This window comes from Caenorhabditis briggsae (genome assembly GCF_000004555.2).
Source record: "Caenorhabditis briggsae complete genome, chrX, whole genome shotgun sequence".
Taxonomy (NCBI): Eukaryota; Metazoa; Nematoda; class Chromadorea; order Rhabditida; family Rhabditidae; genus Caenorhabditis; species Caenorhabditis briggsae.
In genome coordinates this window covers 10,637,130-10,656,562 of record NC_013491.2, presented here as the reverse complement: position 1 = coordinate 10,656,562, position 19,433 = coordinate 10,637,130, and the positions used below count along the sequence as shown (strand labels likewise).

The 19,433-nt window shown below is 38.1% G+C and overlaps 3 protein-coding genes across 3 annotated transcripts; 1 reads left to right on the top strand and 2 right to left on the bottom strand.

Annotated features, from left to right (window-relative positions):
- Positions 1-30: 30 nt before the first annotated feature.
- On the bottom strand, positions 31-6,603 carry Cbr-ift-81 (the record flags this gene model as incomplete). The annotated part of the gene is made up of 17 exons (XM_045239714.1): positions 31-207; positions 350-475; positions 524-610; positions 658-762; positions 1,052-1,144; positions 1,771-1,920; positions 2,134-2,224; positions 2,528-2,599; positions 3,948-4,027; positions 4,522-4,665; positions 4,713-4,817; positions 5,036-5,120; positions 5,166-5,320; positions 5,390-5,470; positions 5,711-5,834; positions 5,895-6,014; positions 6,473-6,603. The coding sequence occupies 17 exons, from the start codon at positions 6,601-6,603 to the stop codon at positions 31-33; spliced, it is 1,926 nt and encodes a 641-aa protein (XP_045095477.1).
- Positions 6,604-7,455: 852 nt separating this feature from the next.
- Positions 7,456-14,866, top strand: Cbr-ags-3 (the record flags this gene model as incomplete). Its single annotated transcript, XM_002644627.1, has 14 exons — positions 7,456-7,528; positions 7,575-7,725; positions 7,784-7,919; positions 8,625-8,770; positions 8,820-8,943; positions 9,800-9,915; positions 10,067-10,170; positions 11,680-11,840; positions 12,426-12,518; positions 12,815-12,919; positions 13,081-13,255; positions 14,411-14,534; positions 14,588-14,706; positions 14,754-14,866. The coding sequence occupies 14 exons, from the start codon at positions 7,456-7,458 to the stop codon at positions 14,864-14,866; spliced, it is 1,740 nt and encodes a 579-aa protein (XP_002644673.1).
- A 1,086-nt stretch (positions 14,867-15,952) lies between these two features.
- Cbr-vps-41 lies at positions 15,953-19,322 on the bottom strand (the record flags this gene model as incomplete). The annotated part of the gene is made up of 13 exons (XM_002644626.1): positions 15,953-16,027; positions 16,077-16,291; positions 16,351-16,560; positions 16,617-17,364; positions 17,411-17,602; positions 17,678-17,864; positions 17,914-18,041; positions 18,086-18,386; positions 18,438-18,541; positions 18,602-18,739; positions 18,794-18,919; positions 18,968-19,147; positions 19,230-19,322. The coding sequence occupies 13 exons, from the start codon at positions 19,320-19,322 to the stop codon at positions 15,953-15,955; spliced, it is 2,697 nt and encodes an 898-aa protein (XP_002644672.1).
- Between the last annotated feature and the right edge of the window lie 111 nt (positions 19,323-19,433).

Below are 19,433 nucleotides of genomic sequence, written 5' to 3'. Positions count from 1 at the left end.
TGGATCCAGCAAAAATAATTGGCTTCAAGATCAATACGGGTATGAAGGCGCATCAAGTTTTCCAGCTATGAAATCCATCTTGAGCTCGAACATTGACAGAACATCTTTCCACATTTCTGCTTGATACCGTTGCTCATCCACATCTCCAATTTCTCCAACAGCAGCATCGATTTCATTTTCTTTCCCGGTAGCTTCAGCAACTAGATCCTGTAAAAAATTGAAAGTTAAGAAATACATGTGCACTAGATTAGATGGATAATGCGGACGTGCTAAATTGTGTTTGTGAGGATGTTTGTGGGAAAGAAGATGAGGTTAAAAACTATTTCTTTTTTCAAAGTAAAGGCCAAACCTCCAAATTAGATCCAGCGACTCCATCTAAACTGTTCTTATCCTCCAGCAACCCTTGTAATTCCTTAGCCAGCCTTGGAATATCTTCCTTGCAATTTGCAATCGAATCTTCGAGAGCTTTGATTTTCTGTAATCAACAATATTATCATCACTTTATCAATCAGTATCCAATTACATCTACTTTCATCCGGTGCTTCAATTGTATTTCTGACATTATTTCTGCTTGTTGTTTCTGACGTTCTTCAAGTTCTTCCGTCATTTTCTAAAATAATCTATCAAAAGGTGTCAATTATATATGTTGTCACTTACAATCAAAGCATTTCTCATTTCGTCTCTGACTTGCCGCTGATCCGTTATTCTCTCTTTTCTCTCGTCCAACGCTCTCATCATGTCTTGCATCTCGAATTTGATATCCTGAAGGATGAATGTATCAATGTATACTTTCCGATAATAATGTGAATATCCTAATTTTCTTCCATTTTGCTAACCCGGACGAAGAACTTCAACTTCAAAAAAATTGCTCCTCCTCATTCTCCCTTGTCTCGTTTTTTAAGTTCGTCAAAGTCTTCATAACCCCTCTAACATATAATCCCCTTGTGGATTGTTAAATTGAACTCGAGTTTTGACTTTCAAAAATGGTTTAGTGTGTCTTTCAAAAGTCTTTCTCTAAAGTTCTCGAAATCCAAAACTTTTAATCCCTCACCTCGGCATCGTTTGTTTGCGGAGCTGCAGTTTTTGGACGATCGTATTTCGTTGGAACATTCAATACTTCCACCACTTCACCGCCAAGGCTCTCCTGAAAAATTTAGATCTTACGGTATTTTTAATTTTTTTGTTCTTTATAGTTTGAACTTAGGATTTTTTGATTTATGTTATTTGCGAGAATTTTTACGGTAATTCTTTATTGAGGTTCAGAGGGTCGCGATAATTCTGTGAACTGTCAAAACGAAAATGGAAAACTCCGACAGTAAAAGTGAAGTTTGACCTACAGTTGGCCATATTTGAAAATCTTTTAAATTACTTTCCGATTCCGAATTTTTGCAATCTTCATTTTTTGAATATTTACGGTCTGTCGTTTATGTCTCTGATAAAATGCTCCTAAGCCGTCAACTTAAAGTCCATACATTTCATTAGTTGTGAAATATTTTCAAAGTCCACTAACAGAATGTTTTATGATATTACTTTGTTATCAGTCAATCTCTTTTTGAAATCTTTCAAAACAACTGAGATAATTTGGCTCAAAGTTAAAGGTCTAGGTTCTATTAGGGTGTTTCCGGTACACAGCATGGGTTTTATGTTTTTGTTCAAGACAATTTCATGTAACTTCTGTGAAAAATAGGTTTGACAGATTTATTTTCACAAAGATTTTTAAATCCAGAACTTCCGAAATTTACACTTCTATTTTTTCCCAATTAAACTTACAATATGAGACTCTAGTTCTTTGAATCTTTTCGAAAGTATATCCACAGTACCACTGAGAACGCCTTTCTCAGCATAAGTGAGTTCCTCTTCCAGTCTTTTCCTTTTCTGCTCCTCACTTTTTGCTCTGTATTGCTCCAAATACTTGCGGTACTGAAAAAAAACGTCGTTCCATCCAACTTTTTTTTCTTTCTTTCCCAGTACACACACACACACACACACACACACACACACACACACACACACACACACACACACACACACACACACACACACACACACACACACACACACACACACACACACACACACACACACACACACACACACACACACACACACACACAACTCCATTCTTCCACTCACTTGCACATTCGACACCACGTCTCCGCCCATTTTGTCCTTCAGATCGTTCTTTCGGTCTTCAACGTCTTTTTCGATTCTTGCAAGATCTTGCCTAAAAGTCACGTCTTTGTCATACTGTAGGATTTTCAATTTCCTTGATTACACTGAAGTTCTTGGAATTCCACTCGTTTCTCATTATCTGGATGTTTCTGCGCCCGTCATTTGGGGCAATCTCGGAAATTGAAAAATGGGTCCCCCCCCCCTCCATGCAGTCAAAAGTTGAGTAGGAGCTTCATCTCGTTTCACTGTTTTCTCATCCCCTCTTTTTTTTCTTTCATTTTTTTCAATTTCAATTTCCTTTCCCAGTGGAATAAAAAGGACTTTGGGAAGAAAGACGACTCCACTCAGCACCCACCTCAACTCTTGCAATTTCTGCACTGCTATCTCTTTCTTGCGTTCGAGAGTGGAGACCTGATGACGAACCACGCTGAAAACACGCCGTATGTTTTTACCAAGAAAGGTTAGTGAAGTTTTTTGTGTTCGGACTCTTTTTCGAGTTTTTAAAGAAAAATGTGTCTGTTGAATACAGTTCACAAAAACATTTCTCCGGCTGATTTTAGATATTTCTGAACTAACAATAGAAGGGTTCGTGTTTTGCCATTTCACGGAAATACCGAAAACCGGAAAAAATGAAAAAGTCGTAACTGAAACAACACTAAAATTAAAATTATTTGCTCCGAGAGGTTTTCCCATCAGAACGTTTTCCACTGTGATGATACAGGCAAATAAAATGTTCAAAGTGGGCCGAAAATAATTTCAAGGTTTTAAAATTTGGGTTTTTTTGGAATTTGAAACAATCCGAGATTTGAAAAATAAAAAAAAAGTCTGGACTTTTTTCAATTTTAGATAGTGTGTATATGGTAATAAAATGCATACCGTATTTCCTCTAATAGAAACCCATCCAGACTTTGAGCGGGATTATTTCGATTCGTCTGAAAGATAAGAAAAAATTGTCAACTGATAAATTCTGAGTGATATTATGATACATAATTTACCAGCTGACAAATGTTTCATATTTTTTTCAGGCATCGAGATAATTGAGCTCACAGTTGACCGTACTGTTGTGCTTCTATTCAAGGAAACTTTAATCTATTTTCGTAGCTTAAAATCTTCACAAAATGTTTTGTCCAATAGCTAAATGCCCCCAAAACAGTTTTTTTACAAAAAATGTAATTTTCGCTCTTTGTTCCTTCTCTTTTCGAAATGTACAAAGCACAATCAGCTGACAAAATGGTTTATGTATATTGAGATTGTTAAGTTTTGTAGTGGAGTTTTTTTATTTGTTCAAATGCTGAAAATGATAACCGCTTGGCAAAAAATCAAGTTTTTTTTTCTGTTTGAAATAATGTTATCTAAATTTTTCAAAAATCTGCTCATTCTATTTCTTTTCAATTCTTGGTTCCAAAACATGATTGTCTAGAATATTTCTAAATTTTCTTCTCATCCAATTCCTCTTCTTTTTCTTTTCCGACAACGACGTCTTTCTCGGCATTCATGAAGCACTTGACAATGCGACTTTCAATCAGAAAAAAAGAAGAGCACATATTGTGCCCCTGAGCATCGTCATCATCACCATTCCTTTTTTCCTTTAAGACTCTTGTGATTCTTCTCTTTCGCTTTTTTTTGTCTCGTCTTTTTCATTAGCAACCAACGATTTGAGAGCAAATTTATGCGCATGTAAAACAACGATAAACATCTCTTCTCCTTTTTTCTCTGTGGCACATCATTGAGTGCTCTAACACAACAACAAAATGCTAAATAAGGGATTTACTGACCTCATGTTCTCATCTATATCCACTTCCTTGTGGTCTCTCTCATCTTCTAGCTTGCGAATTCGTTTCCTCATTTCTTCGATCTGAAAATTTTTCAGAGTAGTATAAACAGAAATAGATGAATTTCAACGTTTAAAGTAAACAATTAACATATTTGAGGGTAGTTGAAAATTAGAAAACTTTCGTTGACGTCTGTCTGACGTCTGAAGCCATTGTTTCAAGGACAAGTTAGTTTACTATGGTGCTCATCCCCAAATTTCATTTTAACAGAAAGTGTCACACAAAAAACACAGATATTCTAATTCTCTGCACTGTGCTAATTTACACTTTCTAATCAAATTCAAACGAGTAGTTTTTTTTCAAAGATTCAAAATTACCTGCTCTTCATAGCTTTATATTTTTCTTTTTAAGTCATGCGTATCAAAAACTTTGAAAAAATAATCGTCTGGTATTTCATGCAATGGACGAGGCTGTAGAAAAAGACATAAAGGACATGTGTTAAAATATAAAGACATATACATATAAAAAAAGAATGAAATCTGTAAATCAGTTAAAGACTGCTTCACAATCTACTCACATCTTCGGTCATTTTCTGTAAATCCTCTTCTGTTACTGAATTTGAATTTGCCATGTTTATCAACTCTCGAAGCTTGTTCTCCTTATATTCAATCTCATTAAACAATTTTCCATTTGCCAGAAATGTATTTGTTGCAACTTCGTCCTAGGAAAACTCTAATTAATCAGAAAACGGAACCGACGACCAAATACCTCTAATTTTTCCATTAGTGCTTGTTCGTCCAACGTGTCGGCGACCGCTTGAGCCTCACTCAAATTGATTTTCATGCGATTGATTCTGGACTCAATGTTCAGCACCTAAAGACTTTGTTTCTGATTCTTGATGCATTGTGAAAAAGGAAAAATTGAAGGAAAACGGAAACGGCACACTCGAGAACAAAAAGATTGAGCTCGGCCTGTTTTTTGTACTTCTTTTCTCATTTTTTTTGGAAAGCTAGAAAACGTTGCCTGATTTATTTTCTTTTCCTTTTGTCTTTATTTCTTATTTCCCATTTATGAAAGCGCAGAAACCGAACCTTTTGTCTCTCAATCTGCTTCTGTTGCATGAGTTCCGCGTAGCGAGACTTCTCTCCACGAAGTTGAGAAGCTAGTTGCATTTGTCTGAAAAAATCATTAGTCACATACCCAACATTTTAGCTTCCACACTTTTCAAAATATGGAATAGTCTGAACTTTTGCTTCTGTTCTCTCAATTTTACGGATTAAAATTAATTTTTCTTTTTCCATCGACTTTAGATCTTCTTTGATATCATTCAACAAAAGTACATCCGCCATAATATCCTTGGTTTCCGCGTGGATTTCCTGAAAAATAGCAGCTTTATTGGAATTATGATGACGGCTTTATGTTCATTCTGTTATGATATGATTCACCTTGAACTCGTTCATCAATTCCGTAACGTCATTCTGAAGCTCCTCAATATCATAGTCGAAGAATTCCCCAGGAACATCAGTCTGAAAATATTCCCATATTTTTCAGGCCAACTTTTTTCTTTCTGACTCATAACCAAGTTTTGTTCTGCAAGTTTCTTGCATTCCTGACAAATTACCAGCATTTTCTTTTTTCTCATTTTTCAAAAATAATGACACTGAGCGTTCTTCCTCTTCCCTTTTCTTTTCTTCCACAAAAAAAGAGGAAAGTTGGTAGAGCATAGAGCTCTGTCAGTCTCCAACACCAGCACAGCAATTCATTACCTTCATCAAATATTTTGCCAAATATGCTCGCTCTTTCAACGCTTCCGAATTCTCAAACAGAAAAACGAGCAACGGATAGAGGCTGCCCTTGCGACCCTCAACAATCCCGGCACGCCATTCTTCTCTGAAAATTTTGTTATTGGCTGTCATTGGCCCTTTTATTGCCCTCAATTTGTCCCCTTACTGTTCTTCCTGGTCTTGTGGTGGACGGTAGCGAAGAATACGGAGAGAATTCAAAACGCGAATTGCTGTTTCCTCGGCTGCTTCCCGTTTTATATCAATTCGCTCTTGGTCAAAGATCCAGCTGAAAAGTTACACTAGTTCTCAGCTCGCGGGTTCTTCGATTTTTGAAATTTTATAGAACATATCGAAAATTCAAGTGAATTTTGCCAAAATATTACGTGGCAATTTCGTTTGGAAAATTTTTTTCTTCCAACAATTTTTCAATCTCCATAATTTAAGAAACCATAAAACAAGTGTAGCATTAGTCCTTCCTTAGATAGTTACTATAGAAGCTCCTCAAAACTTGCAACTAGATTAGAGGATTACTGTAAAAATAGTAACGCCTAAGTACAGTGATGCCCACATTTTTTTCGAAAGAAGGGTCTTCTGCCTTAAACGTTTCCACGCTACAAAAAACTTTGAAAAAAAAACCAAAAAATCTCGTACCTACATTACTTGTTTTCTTGTTGTCTCAAAACACAAAAAAACGCTCTTTTAGTTCCAACTTTCTCAGAACTCCATAATTTCAAATTAACTCACCAGAGAACGTTACTCAGCAATTGAAGCAGTTGCTGTGGCTGCATACTGTCAAATTGGAGTGTAGACAAGTTAAGATTGAATGGCTCATCATTCAGAAAATGCATAATGAACGAGGTCATATTGCTCGTCATTTTGAACTTCTTCTTCTGCTCGCAAATAACTTATTTGGTTCCTCCCGAAATTCAATGCGTTCGGTTACCAGGGAAACCCAACATACACAAGCGTGAATGCGCCCTTATGCGTGTCTCCGTGCTCTCCAGCTATCTCTGTGAGTCAACGGTTCAGAAAGAAAAGAGGGAACAAACGAGCGTGGCACAAAAAAAAGAAGGGGACGTTGTCAAGGAAATGGAATACATAGTCATGGTGATTTGTATTTTAATTGCTATTTCAGGTGCTTTTCCGCCATTCGCATGTCTTGACTCAGTCGCCAGTCGCATTCAATTTCTCCTGCTTTTTTGTTTTGCTCCGGATGAAAATTCGCCTTAAAAACGCTACAAGCCAAAAGCATATATACTTTGAATAGAGCTATTTAATGCGATGAACCATCACCCAACCCATTTTTATTCCTGAATTTTCAATGGTCTCATTTTTTGTTTTTAAAAGGATTCCACTCTTTCGACATTCAAAAGCTGGGTCAGATATGACGTCAGCGCGCACCCCTCTAGCACATTTTTTGTGTGCTGTTGGGGTGAAGAGAGGAGAGAGTGCGAGACGCAGACGCAAAAGTAGTGTTTCTTTTCGCATACAGAGGGGCCGTGCAACGAACAAACAAAAGACTATGTTGGTCCGTACTCGTTCCAATAAATCATTCGAACACTTTTCACTTGTTTCTCTCCGACAAATCCCGTTTTCTTCAAGTCTATCTATTTCTTCAAGAATTTTTCCTTCATTTTTCGTCAAAATTCGTGTTATTTTCATTTTTTCTTTGTCAAAACGCAACGTGGCAAGGATAATTATTGATTTTTACAGTTGGGAAAGGTGCAATGCAAGATCGCTCCTGCTACAAACTGACTCAGGAAGGAGAACGTCTTTTTCGTATGCAAAAGTATGAGCAAGGTGAGCAAAAAAAAAAAGAAAAACTTGAATGAAAAACAATTTTCAGGAATTGATCTGTTGAAAAAGGCGTTGGAAGTAGGAACAGATGATTTCTCGCTACTATCTGCCATCTACTGTCAGTTGGGAAATGCGCACACAATGCTCAAAGACTACGAGCAAGCTTTGAAATTTCATACATATGATATTCTTGTTGAAAGGTGAGAAAAACACTTAAAATGAATTCAAGGAACAATAAAAATCAAAAATTTGTTTCAGGTTGATTGGAAACAAGCCAGGAGAGGCGAAATCGTGTGCGAATCTGGGCAACATCTTCAAAATGAAGGGAGCCTACAACGACGCGCTCACCTTCACATTCAAGCAACTGGATTTCGCCGAAGAGCTCGGGGATAAAGTGAGTGGCGTTTTGTTTCTCCATTTCTCTCATGCACCCGGGCAATATGTTGTCCTCTGTTTCTATGACAACGTTTTGGTGTTGTTGATGATTTACGGAAATGTCATGAGAGAATTTAGTAGATCGGAGGAAAAAGCTTGATCTATAGATCGGAGGCAAAAGCTTGATCTGCTTCGATTGGGTGGGAAAGTGATTTAGCTGGAAACTAAAAATATTAAATCCAGAAACGTTTTTCTGTTCAAATCATAAAAAAGAGCAATCGAAGTTTTATGAAATGAGCATGAATTCGAATTTTTTGAACTTCAAACTCAGATTTATTCGGAAATTCAACTTGTCAACTGACATTTTTTTTGGTGTAAAACAAAGCTGGAAACACGTAATAGTATCAAAATTTCAGCTTTAAAATAGATTCTAAAAGGATTTCATAAATTTCCTCGTGAACAAGGATATATAACGTTTTAATTCCGAAACAAAGCAGATCAGATTCCCCATTTTTAGTATGCATCTCGACTGAAGACCAGAAGTTTCAGCTTACAATAAAACTGGTACCCAACTTTTGATTTTTTGACAGAGCCATGAAAAAATCTTTAAATTCTGGTATATCACGCTTCTAAATGTAGTCTGAATGTTAGAAAAGATTTTCAAATGTCAGTCATCTTTGCCTAATCTTTCCCAACTATAGAAAATCGTATAACTCTTTTCCAGGTTCTCAAATCCCGTGCATATTACAACATTGCCACCATCTATGTTGAACGAGGACGATGTACCAAGTTGGAAGCCGCCGAGGAACGGAACGACGCCAAAAACGACGAGGCCCAGTCGGACTTTGAGAACGCTGCCAAATATTTCAAGTAAGGAAAATATCATAAAGTTAAAATTCCTTCAATTTTTATTTTCCAGGTTGAATCTCGAAGTCGCAGAGGCTCTGGATGATCCACTTACGATGGGCAGATGCTACGGGAGTCTAGGAAACACTTTCTATTGTCTTGGAGACTATGATCAATCCATTGAATTTCATAAACGTGTAAGTTCCGCGGCGTTAAACGTGTGACATGACATGCGACGTACCGGAAATCTTGTTTGTGTCATGTCCTTTTTTGCTCCTAGATTTCAAAAGTTTCAAAACCTCTCTTTTTTGTGCCTGTCAGTCATTTTTTGCCCCAATTCCTCCAATTTCCACGTGCCGTTGAAACCTAACTCTCATTTCCGATCACATTTCAGACAAAACATGTTGTTTGTTCTTGTCAGGTGTAGAATTGTTAACTGCAGAAAAAAACCAAGGAAAACAGAATGTAAAATTCCAGAATTCAAAAAACCAAACCAAAAAGAAAAAATAGACGGAAAACCAAGTTCAAGTTTCAACTTGGTACATGTGTCCTCCAAGGGATGTCATCAAATTTCATCTCTAACTTCCGGGTCCCTGACTCAATCAGAAAGGAATATGAAATCTAGATAATAGAAAGCTCTGTTTTTTGTTGTTTCCTGAAACGAGGTTACCAAAATACAGAACCAATGGAACGTGAACAGTGGGTTCTCCCCCTTCTTGCATCGTCGTCATCATCCACTTCCTCTTACTTCTTCTTCTTTTTTGTTCTTTTATCCTGCCAGATTCAATTTCTTTGTCAAATTTTTCCCTTTACCACAAACTCTTTCTCTTTTTGGCCAAATGAGGTGAAGAAGACGGAACTCTTGAGACACACGTCAGAATGAGTGGAAGCGAGGGGAAAAGCAAATTGAAAAAAAGAGAGAGATAGAGAGAGAGAGAGAGAGAGAGAGAGAGAGAGAGAGAAACAACCTGAACCTTCTTTCTTTTGAATAATTGAAGATGCAAACATACACGAGGCTTGACTCAGCATCTCTAATTTTCTATGTGTTTTCAGAGATTGGAATTGTCACAACAATACGGAGATCGTGCATCAATGCGACGGGCACACGCGAATATCGCAAATTGTCATGCGTTGAAATCGAACATGCCTCTGGCTATTCAGCATTATAAGTGAGTTACCGCCCCACCACTCGATTACAGACCGAAATCTGCGTCACGCCTCTGAGGAGAGCCGGATGAGTAATTCTTTTTTGTTTCTTGTTAGACGAAAACAGACTTCTTCCCTTTTTATCAAACTTCTATTCTATTTGTTTTGTTTCAGACTCGCTTACAACCTGGCTACAGAAATCGGAAATAAAACCGAGGAGGCTCAAATGGCCTACTCGTTGGCCAACGCTCTCTACATTGGAAAAGAAGTCCAGAAAGGTACGTGACCATCACGAGGGATTCTGGGGGTAAAAGGAGGGTCTACATGAGATCCTGCAAAAAAAGTCCACAACAGGTAATAGGTATTGAATTTCACCATTTTGACAATAGGCATACCTTGTCGTTTGGTGCTCAGATGGTAGTTCAGAGTTGCTCTTTGATGACGTTTCGGCCCGATCCGTTTCTTTTCTCTCTTACTCGTTCTTCTTTTTTCCAAGTTCCGGAGTCAGTTTATGTCGTTGAAAATAGCATTTTTGCTGGGCAACTTGTCCTCGTTTTCACTCCATTCGTTTCGTGCTGTATGTTATGTTCACAAACAGCTGGTCAGCTGAACATTTGACATAGAAATCTTATGTGACGATTTCTTTCGCACGCGCATCATTTGATAAACACATATAGGAATTTTTCACCTATTCTTCTCTTTCGATGCATAAAACCCTTTTTTCTTCGTTCTCTTTCAGCTTTATACACGAGATTTTTGAGTTTTGATTTTTCAGACAGCAACCTAGTAACTGAAGCTTCCCATATACCCATTAATATTTTCTAGATGAATAAGTATATATATATATATATATTATTATATCTAACTAGGAGGGCCGCTACAGAATTCAAGCGTGAGAAAGTCGTTTTGAATTAGTACATAAGCGTGTGATTTTCCACGAGACACCTCATGATTTCTAATTTTTCAATTTTCCAAAGTACCATCACTAAGTATAACTGGACTAATACCACAATTGAATTTATATCTGTCAGAGATAACTAAAAAACAACCGCGATGGCGGCGGTTCCTGGAATTGTTATCCCCCCTATTTCCAGCCATATTCTATTTTTTGCTATGTTCATTTGTTCTTCTCTTTTTTTGGTCTCCTCAATTTTTCTGCCTTCTTCCACCACATTGTCAGATCACCGACAATACCACCGAAATGCAAACACTTGAAGGTTCTTAGGATCCGACAACGACAACGATTGAAATGACATGAATCATTTCCTTTTACATCTTACATCCAATCACACGCCACTTCATGTTTCTGTAAATGGGGGAGAGCAGATATTTTCTTGCTTCAAATTATTTTTTTGGTGCTCCTCCTCTTCTACTTCTTCTTTTTCTTCGTGTGGGACCCTCGTGGTATGTATGTATGTATGTGCTTTTGTTTTGTTCCTTCCATTGAGGATGGGCTAGAGAGGAGGGCTATTCGAATTCACTTGTCTTTTTCACTGTGACAAATTGTGGGAAAATAGAGACAACTGTCAATTGATGATGAGGCTGATAATGCTGGAACAAGAAAAAACCCTTTTAAAACGAACTCGTGCAATCTGTGGATTTAAAACACATTTATATACACTCACGTCATAAGGGGGTTTTTTTTGAGAAGAAAAGCAAATAGTCGGTGTCTCCGTCATTCTTTCCTTTTTATTCACTTCTCCTATTTTTCATATTCCTTTCAATCTCCATTGTTCCTTGTTCATCACCCCAGTTCACATCCCGGAATACGATTTTTATTTTTCCAGCAATCACATACTTCCAACGTCATCTCAAAATCGCCAGAAGCTTAGAGGACATCTCCGGACAGCTTCGATCGTGTTACTCACTTGCTTTGTCATTTAACAATCTGTGTGAACGTCGCAAGGCACTCTACTACTTGGTTCTCGCCAAACGGAATTCACTTCAGGTATGTTATCTTAGATTCTCACGGTCTTCCATCACGTGTTGTTTTTCTTTCTCTTTTTGAAATTCTGCAAAAAAGCACTTCAAAACTGTGTTGAGTCCGTCGAGTAACAAGAACAACATTTTGCGACAAAAAGACAACGTCTGTTGGAGAACCCATGCAACTTTTATCTCCCTGTTCTTCTCACTTGTTTTCAACTCGTTTTTTTTTCAACAAAAAAATTTTTTGCTGAATAGTCACGTTCGTTTGTCAATTTCATAAAAACCTATTTTTCCCTAGCGAGTTCATTTTGTGCTAGGGGAGAGTTACGGATATTCCGAACCATAGAACCAAGGGGAGGAAACCCATTTCCTTGTTAATTCTTCTTTCAGACCCATGACTTCTGAGTTAACCCTTTTCTAGAGAGAAAAAATGAGAGAAAAAACATGCAGTCAATTGAAAGAAAAAAAAAATGATTTTGAAGAGTTAAATCGCTTTTTAATTAGGTTTTTTTTCTTTTGATTCATTGAAAGACTTAAACTATTAGGTGAGAGGGTGGGAGAAGATGGGAGTTGATGGGAGTGGTGCAAAACGTTTTTTTCATTGAAGGTTAACGACACGAGTGCCATCCTTGACATTGATAATTTGCTGCACGAAATTCTGGAGGCCGGACAAGAAAACGTGCTTATCGACGATATCGAGGTAAGTCCGATGAGTCAGGATTTCTAGATTTTTCATTTCTAACAAAATTTCTGTTTTTTATTCCGTCAGTGACTCACTTCTGTACTAGTTTGTATTTCAAAATTCTTTCCACATGACTAGGAAGAATTATTGTAGTTTGAATTGAAATTTAGTAAGATTTTAACCAGAACCCAAAGACAATATTTGTTTGTGACATGACAGAACAAATCTGAATCAAATCTGACTCCGCCCCACTACTAGGTTCTTCCCTTCCATCCATCTCCATTTTACACTTCAATTTTCCTCTCAATTTTTAGCTCATAATCGACCAGTCAGCCGATCCGGCTCCCGCCGAAATTGAGCACCGCGAGCTTCGACTTACATTCTTCCAGAAGAGAAATATCAACGACAGACCAGTTAATGTGAGTTTAGAATTTCCGGAAATGTGACAAGTGTCCCTTCCTTCCACCATCTTTCCATCACTTCCTGTTTTTGATTTGAGACGAAAAAAGAAACATATGTGCATTTATTTTTTGCTGCCCACTCTTTTTTCCATTCAATTGAACCATTCATCTATTTCGAGACGCCCGAGGATCCACTCGCTGAGGATCGGTACGAGAAGGAGGAGTTCTTCGATATGCTAGCAAAGTTGCAGTCAAAAAGGATGAACGATCAACGAGTAGATGCATCGGTTCTCAACGCGAACATCGACTTCAGAGTCCGCCAAACCGACACAGAGCCCGACAACTCGTCGACAGGTATGTACGCGCGTGGAGAGCATGAACGTGATTTATTAGTATGTGTTCTTTCACGAGTCGTGAATCAAATTAACGAGCGTGAAGAATAGTTTCTGTGACACAGCTACTAAATATTTATGAGCTATTACAACTTGTCTTTCTCTTTTTTGCTATATCGCATTCGACATTCCTTTCCATTAGTGCTTTCATCATCACCACCTCATTTTATTCGTTAAGCACATTCACATAAATCATCGCCTCCCGCAAAAGATGAAATCCACACCTATGCCGGAAACCACCGGAGAAAGCTCGGCGCCGCTCAACGATGGTAAAAAACATCTTTGTTGATAAATCTGAAAAGAGTTAGAGACAGGAAAAGGAAGAGGAATTCTGGACACATTAGCAATTCCAGAATCCTGTCCCTTGATGCAAGTTGTTGTCACTGAGACTAGTCTCGCCATAGACGGAGCATGAGTGTGTGTGTGTGGACAACAACTCATCCTTTTCATGGGAATCTGAAAAGATGGCGAATTTGCTCTCAATTGTCGCCAGGGAGATTTTATTCAGAATTCTCCTACTCCATTTTTATGAGATTAGTGCATGTGGCACATAACACTTTAGGTATTCTAGTACGACTACTACTAGGATTTTATGAGTTGTCGCTTGCCTTCCTGTGCCACCATCAAGGTTCCCTATTTTATTCTTTTGTACTTTAGTCTTGTTAAGAAAACAGACTACGTCGAGTGAAAAGTCGAAGAAGCAAGGCACTCACACAAATACACTTATTTCATTTTTTCTCGCATGAAAAGACACTAGGATGATTTAAAAAAGTGTTTGAGAGGTCGAGTCTGAGGAATTTCTCTCGCTCAGAACCTTTTTCTTTCTTCACCCCGCCCCTCCTTCTTCATCTTATTGTTCCCTTTCTTCCACACGGCACTCTGTGGATTGTAAGTGACACACTTCTAGCGTTTGAGTGAGTTCTAACGTCCGTGGATACCGGAAATGTCTTTATGTTTCAAAAAACATGTTAGGTTTGTCTTTAGCCTGCGGCTATCTAGCATTAGGATCTAGAATGAAAGCACTGAGGTTTTACTCAAAAAAGAATTACAATTATTTCCTATCCTATTCTGACTATAATTTGTCTGAATTTTTTTTCCTAATTCATTTATATTTCAGACGGGTCCGAAGTTCTAATCGACTTGATTCTGAACGCTCAAGAACGCAGAATGGACGACCAGAGAGCCCCATTCTTGCCAGGCCTTAATCCCAACGGACAAATCATACTTCGCCGTCTCAACACGTAAGCATAACTTTCTCAAATTGCCGCACTAAACGATTTTCTCCCTTTTTCAGCGATCAAGGAAACGAGGAGCTTGACGACCATTTGGTTGAGTGGCTGATGCGTGTGCAAAGCCAACGACTCGACGAGCAGCGCAGCGAGCTGCCACCAATCAAACCGGAAGGACAGGAAGGTAAGGGATTCTGAGCGAAAAAACAAATTGAAAAATAATTGTTCCAGAACTCGATAAAAAGAAAGAAGAAGACGTGACCGCCATTGTAATGCGTATGCAAGCCGGTCGCCTTGAAGACCAAAGAGCTCACCTGCCCACCATTCCGACTTCTAAGAACTAGGATCCATCATTTCTATATCACTCTTTGTTTCGAATTAAGATCCACGAGCTTTATACATAATTGCCATTTCAAAGTGAAATCTCGTCATCTCCCCCTTCTTTGTTTCTTATCTGTCACAGTGCTCCATAGAATTGTCCTTTTTCATCATCTCTTTTTCCTCTAACTTCTCCTTCCTTTCTGTAACAACTTTCTGAATTTTTCTTCCCTTCAATTCCAAAAAAACTCATCAAAAAATAGCTGATGCTATTTTTATTCTTCTTCCTTTTCTTCGTTTTCCTCCATTTAAGATGAAGCTTGGACTTCGAATTCCCCCATTCTTTTTTACCTATTTTTCCTCACATTTCGCCATTATAACATTTTAAAGCATCAGAGAGCTAGGAAAGATGTGAACACGTATGAACAGAATGTAAAAAAATGCTGTGTATTGTGTAAAGATTGAAAGATGCGAATTTTTAAGCTTGTCTCTTTTTTCTTTGGAAATAAAGTTTTAAAATGGTCTTGTCCGCGTGTTATAATGAAGGTGTTATGAAGTAATGAACAAAGTTTAGCTCTCCTCAAATAATTCGGCGAATTTTTTTTGAAAAAATCGAATTTTTGGCGAAAAGCCTTATCAAGTTTTAAAACCTATGATTTCTTTTCAGGTCATTTTTTCGTTATCATCTGGAAATAATTCTCTAGAAACAAAATTATCCTAATTTTCAGCAATATGTTTTTGAGGACACGTATGTCATTGACGTCACAGCGTTACTGTCAAAAATAAGCATAAAACAAAGTCATTTCTTCTATGTTTTTTTGTTTTTTATTGGCTGAAATTTTAAAGAGAGAGGACAAGAAATGTTTTTGAGAAAAACTACCAATTTTCAAATCTGAACGACGGAATTTCCATGAATATTGCTAATAAAGAGACCAAAAATTTCTTGATACACGTTGCTTAGTTTATTGGCTGGCAAAAACAGATTTATACACATAAAAATGGCATTCTACCTTGAAAGAATCGATATCACAGAGAAACAAAAGTAGCCGTAATGAAATGAACTGTTGTTGAGGTTTTTGGTTGTTGAGGATTACTTTACACGTTGATGATAGTTATACGTTGACATGGTCCGAGTTGTCCGAGCACGCAATGCAAATCCCGTCCTCAATCATTTGTCGGCGATCAATCTGAAAAAATTGGAAATTAGAAATTAGAGGAAAAAACTGGTTACTGTACCTCGGAAGCCGAGCAAGTGAGATGGAAGATGTGACCGCACTTGAACACTTTGATATCGTTGAACTTTCGCGGAATCATATCCTGACCCGTATTCATGATTACTTGGGAACACAAACTACATCTAGTCATTAGACTGACAGAGACTGATTTATCCGATGCAAGCATCAAGTTGTTGGTGAGCACGTGCAGGTCATTTAGTGTTGAATCGTAGCAGCCTGAAACAGTATGATCAAATTTCATAAAAAGAAAAACGAAAAACGAAAAAAAAACTTACACTGCTGAAGTTCGACATAATTCGTAAAATCTGTCAGAAGCTTCTCCAACGCTTCACTCAAATTTGGGATGTCTACGTCGTCTGGGAGTTTGTCCATAATCAGAATTGGATCCAGACAGTTGGATGCTTCAATGATCAGCTGTGAGAAGTGGGTCGGGAAGTCTGCCACCACCTCGAGAAGATGAATCCAAAGGTCACGGTCGTTTTGATCTGTAGAAACGGCTAGGATGTGGGCTAGTATATCTCATGGTTCTGTTTTTACATACCTTTACAGTAGGCTATCACCTTTTCGATATTCTTATACTCTCGAACCATCATCTTAACGGCTTCATAGTGATTGCCACTTTTGGCTAGGAGGAATATGGTCTCTTCCACAAATCCTCTATCGGAGCACAATTTTCTTGCCTTCGTCACATTATAGTTGACATTTTTCTTCAGGAATGGCAGCAACTTTTTCTTCTCATGATCCGCATACAGCTGAACTGCTTTGTCGGCAAATTCGATTCCCTCATTCCTACTCATTAGCTTTGTAAGATAGGCGAGCTGAAGTTTTGGTTGTCCATTGATCTTCGCCATCACGAAAGATGGCTCCACAGAATCCGCATTGTCCAAAAGAAGACGAAGAGCACGTTCAGAGTTAATATTCATCAGATCTGATATTTGATCCTTCACAAGATCGAAAAGTTGATGCTTATCGATGACATTGAAAATTTGAAAATCCTGGCAAATCATCAAAATTTTCAGAGCGCTTTCATATTTCCTCTCATAAAGATACAAGTGAGCTAGCGCATCCATCAATATCTTCTCGACCTCTTCAACATCTTCTATGTCCTCTGATTTGCTAATTTGTTGGATTCGCCACTGTGTTTGATCGATGATTGTGCTGGTCATGTACAAGTCCGGACTCCATGTCTGCACTAATCTCCGGAACAACTTGACATTATTGAAAAGTGAGGCCAGTAGCACTTTTTCATAGGCACTGGGATCGAGTCTAGGCTTGGAATCAGGTAAAACCTAAAAATTGAGTATTAATTTCAGATTTGTGAATTTCAAAACGCACATCACCCAACAATGTAGACATTTTAGCGTCGTGAAATCTATCCACAGCCCACTCCCACTCCTCTTTGCAGTCTCCACAGATAGAAGAAAGCCAAGAAGCCGCTACTCTAGCCTTTTTACTTTCTAAGTACCCCTCGATGATCTTTCGCCCCACTTTTTTGGGGCTCACGTCTGTTTTTGCAAGCATGTCCGCCTGAAATTTATTGTTTTAGTTTAGATGATTCGTCATTAGAGTGTAGTCATCACTGAACAAAAAAAAACCACTAACATGTTCTTTTGCCATTTCGAATGCCTCGGTGTACAGTTTATACTGTAGCCGCCATTTGATTCCATCTTCCGGACCGTACGGAACAGCCATGATGATTTGTTTTGTCGTCAAAATGAAATAAGTGGAAAGGTATGGAATGCCAAGTCCATGAATCATATATGGTAGGGTGTGCGTTGATAGTCGGATACTGGAAATGTTTTTTTGTTTTTTAAACAAGTCTCGGGAAAATCACTAACTTCACTATCTCATCTTCTGATTGTAGCTCGTAGTCCTTGAGCCCGAGTGGCCGGATTACACAAGTCTTCAATGTCGCAGTGGCAGAACTCTCCATAGCAGTTAACGTGGTCATTGTAGACATGACAGACTGAAATTTAACTGTAAATTCCTTTAAAAAAATGAAATTCGTACCGCGCAATCGTCAAAATCCTCTCCTTCCATTTGAAGACCAACCAGGAACAATTCGTAATCCGAACCGTTTTTGGGCAGGTAAGAAATGCCAGAAATGAACATGGAGACGTGGAAAATGTGATGAATCTCTCCTTTTCGCATTCCTTCGTTTCCTTTGATTTTCAGTACAGTTACTGTATCAGCCCATCCGATCACCAGGGTGTTCTCCGACATCCACATATGCTTTGGTGGGCATCTTGAAGAGCGAACACGATCCACGTCATGCGTTGGTTGTACACTTGTTAATATCTTTTCTGTACCTCTGCAAACTCTAACACAGCGGTTGTTATCTGACCTTTTAACTTTGTTTTACCTTTCATAAACCCGTGTTCCAGTGTCATTGGTGAATGCAATAAGATTATCGTTCCAAGAGCAGCAATGGATAAAGCCATCTCGCTCAGAACCAGAATACAAATTCTGAAAATTTTCACGTCGTTTTTTAAAATCTTTCAAAATCAATATAAACTATAAACTTACGGAAGCTTTATATTGAAATAAACGTTTTTCATATAGGACCAGATTACGCTCTCCCATAATAAAGCAGTGACCAGATTGTTGGCGAATGAAGTCTGGAGAGAAGCAAATCGATTTTGGCATCACTTGGATGTTCACTGTCTAAAAAATCATCATTTGGAAATTATTTTTAAAATATATATATAAAGAGCTTACACAGCACAATTTGTCATTTCCAATTCCGGAGACCACCAATTTTGAATCATTGGCACAACTGAGAATGTAAGATCCCGTTTCGTCGAATTTCAACTTTGAAACTGCGCATCTATGTGGTTTCAGTGGCTGAAAATTGTTGAATAAGAACTCATCAATTTTGGAATATAGATTTACCGGCACACTGTCAAAATTTCCGTATCCATGATGATCAAGAATATAGATGAGCCCGCTAGCAGTTCCTATAGCAATGAATTTGTCGTGCAGGTCGATTGATGTGAATGTAGCGGTTTTCATGAAGGGCAGTGTGCTTTCTCCTTCGAGCCGTTCGTATTTGAATCGAGGTTCTAGTGGGGCCTGAAATAATTTTTTACGATTTATTGAAAATTTGAAGTTCTGAATTGAAGTTCAGCTGCTTTCATATTTCTAAATTCCTCACCTCATCTTCATCCTCAGTGGTACGTGTGATATCTCCAGAGTCTTCCAGAAACGAATCGCCAAACTCATTCTCCTTGTCATTGCTTTCATCCATTGTGTCTGAAATTCGAGTTGCACTGTGAATAAATAAATTGATGAAAAAGTATGTGGCAGGGATTTAACCTGGTGATAAAAAATGATTAGAACAACAAGCACAGGTGGAATA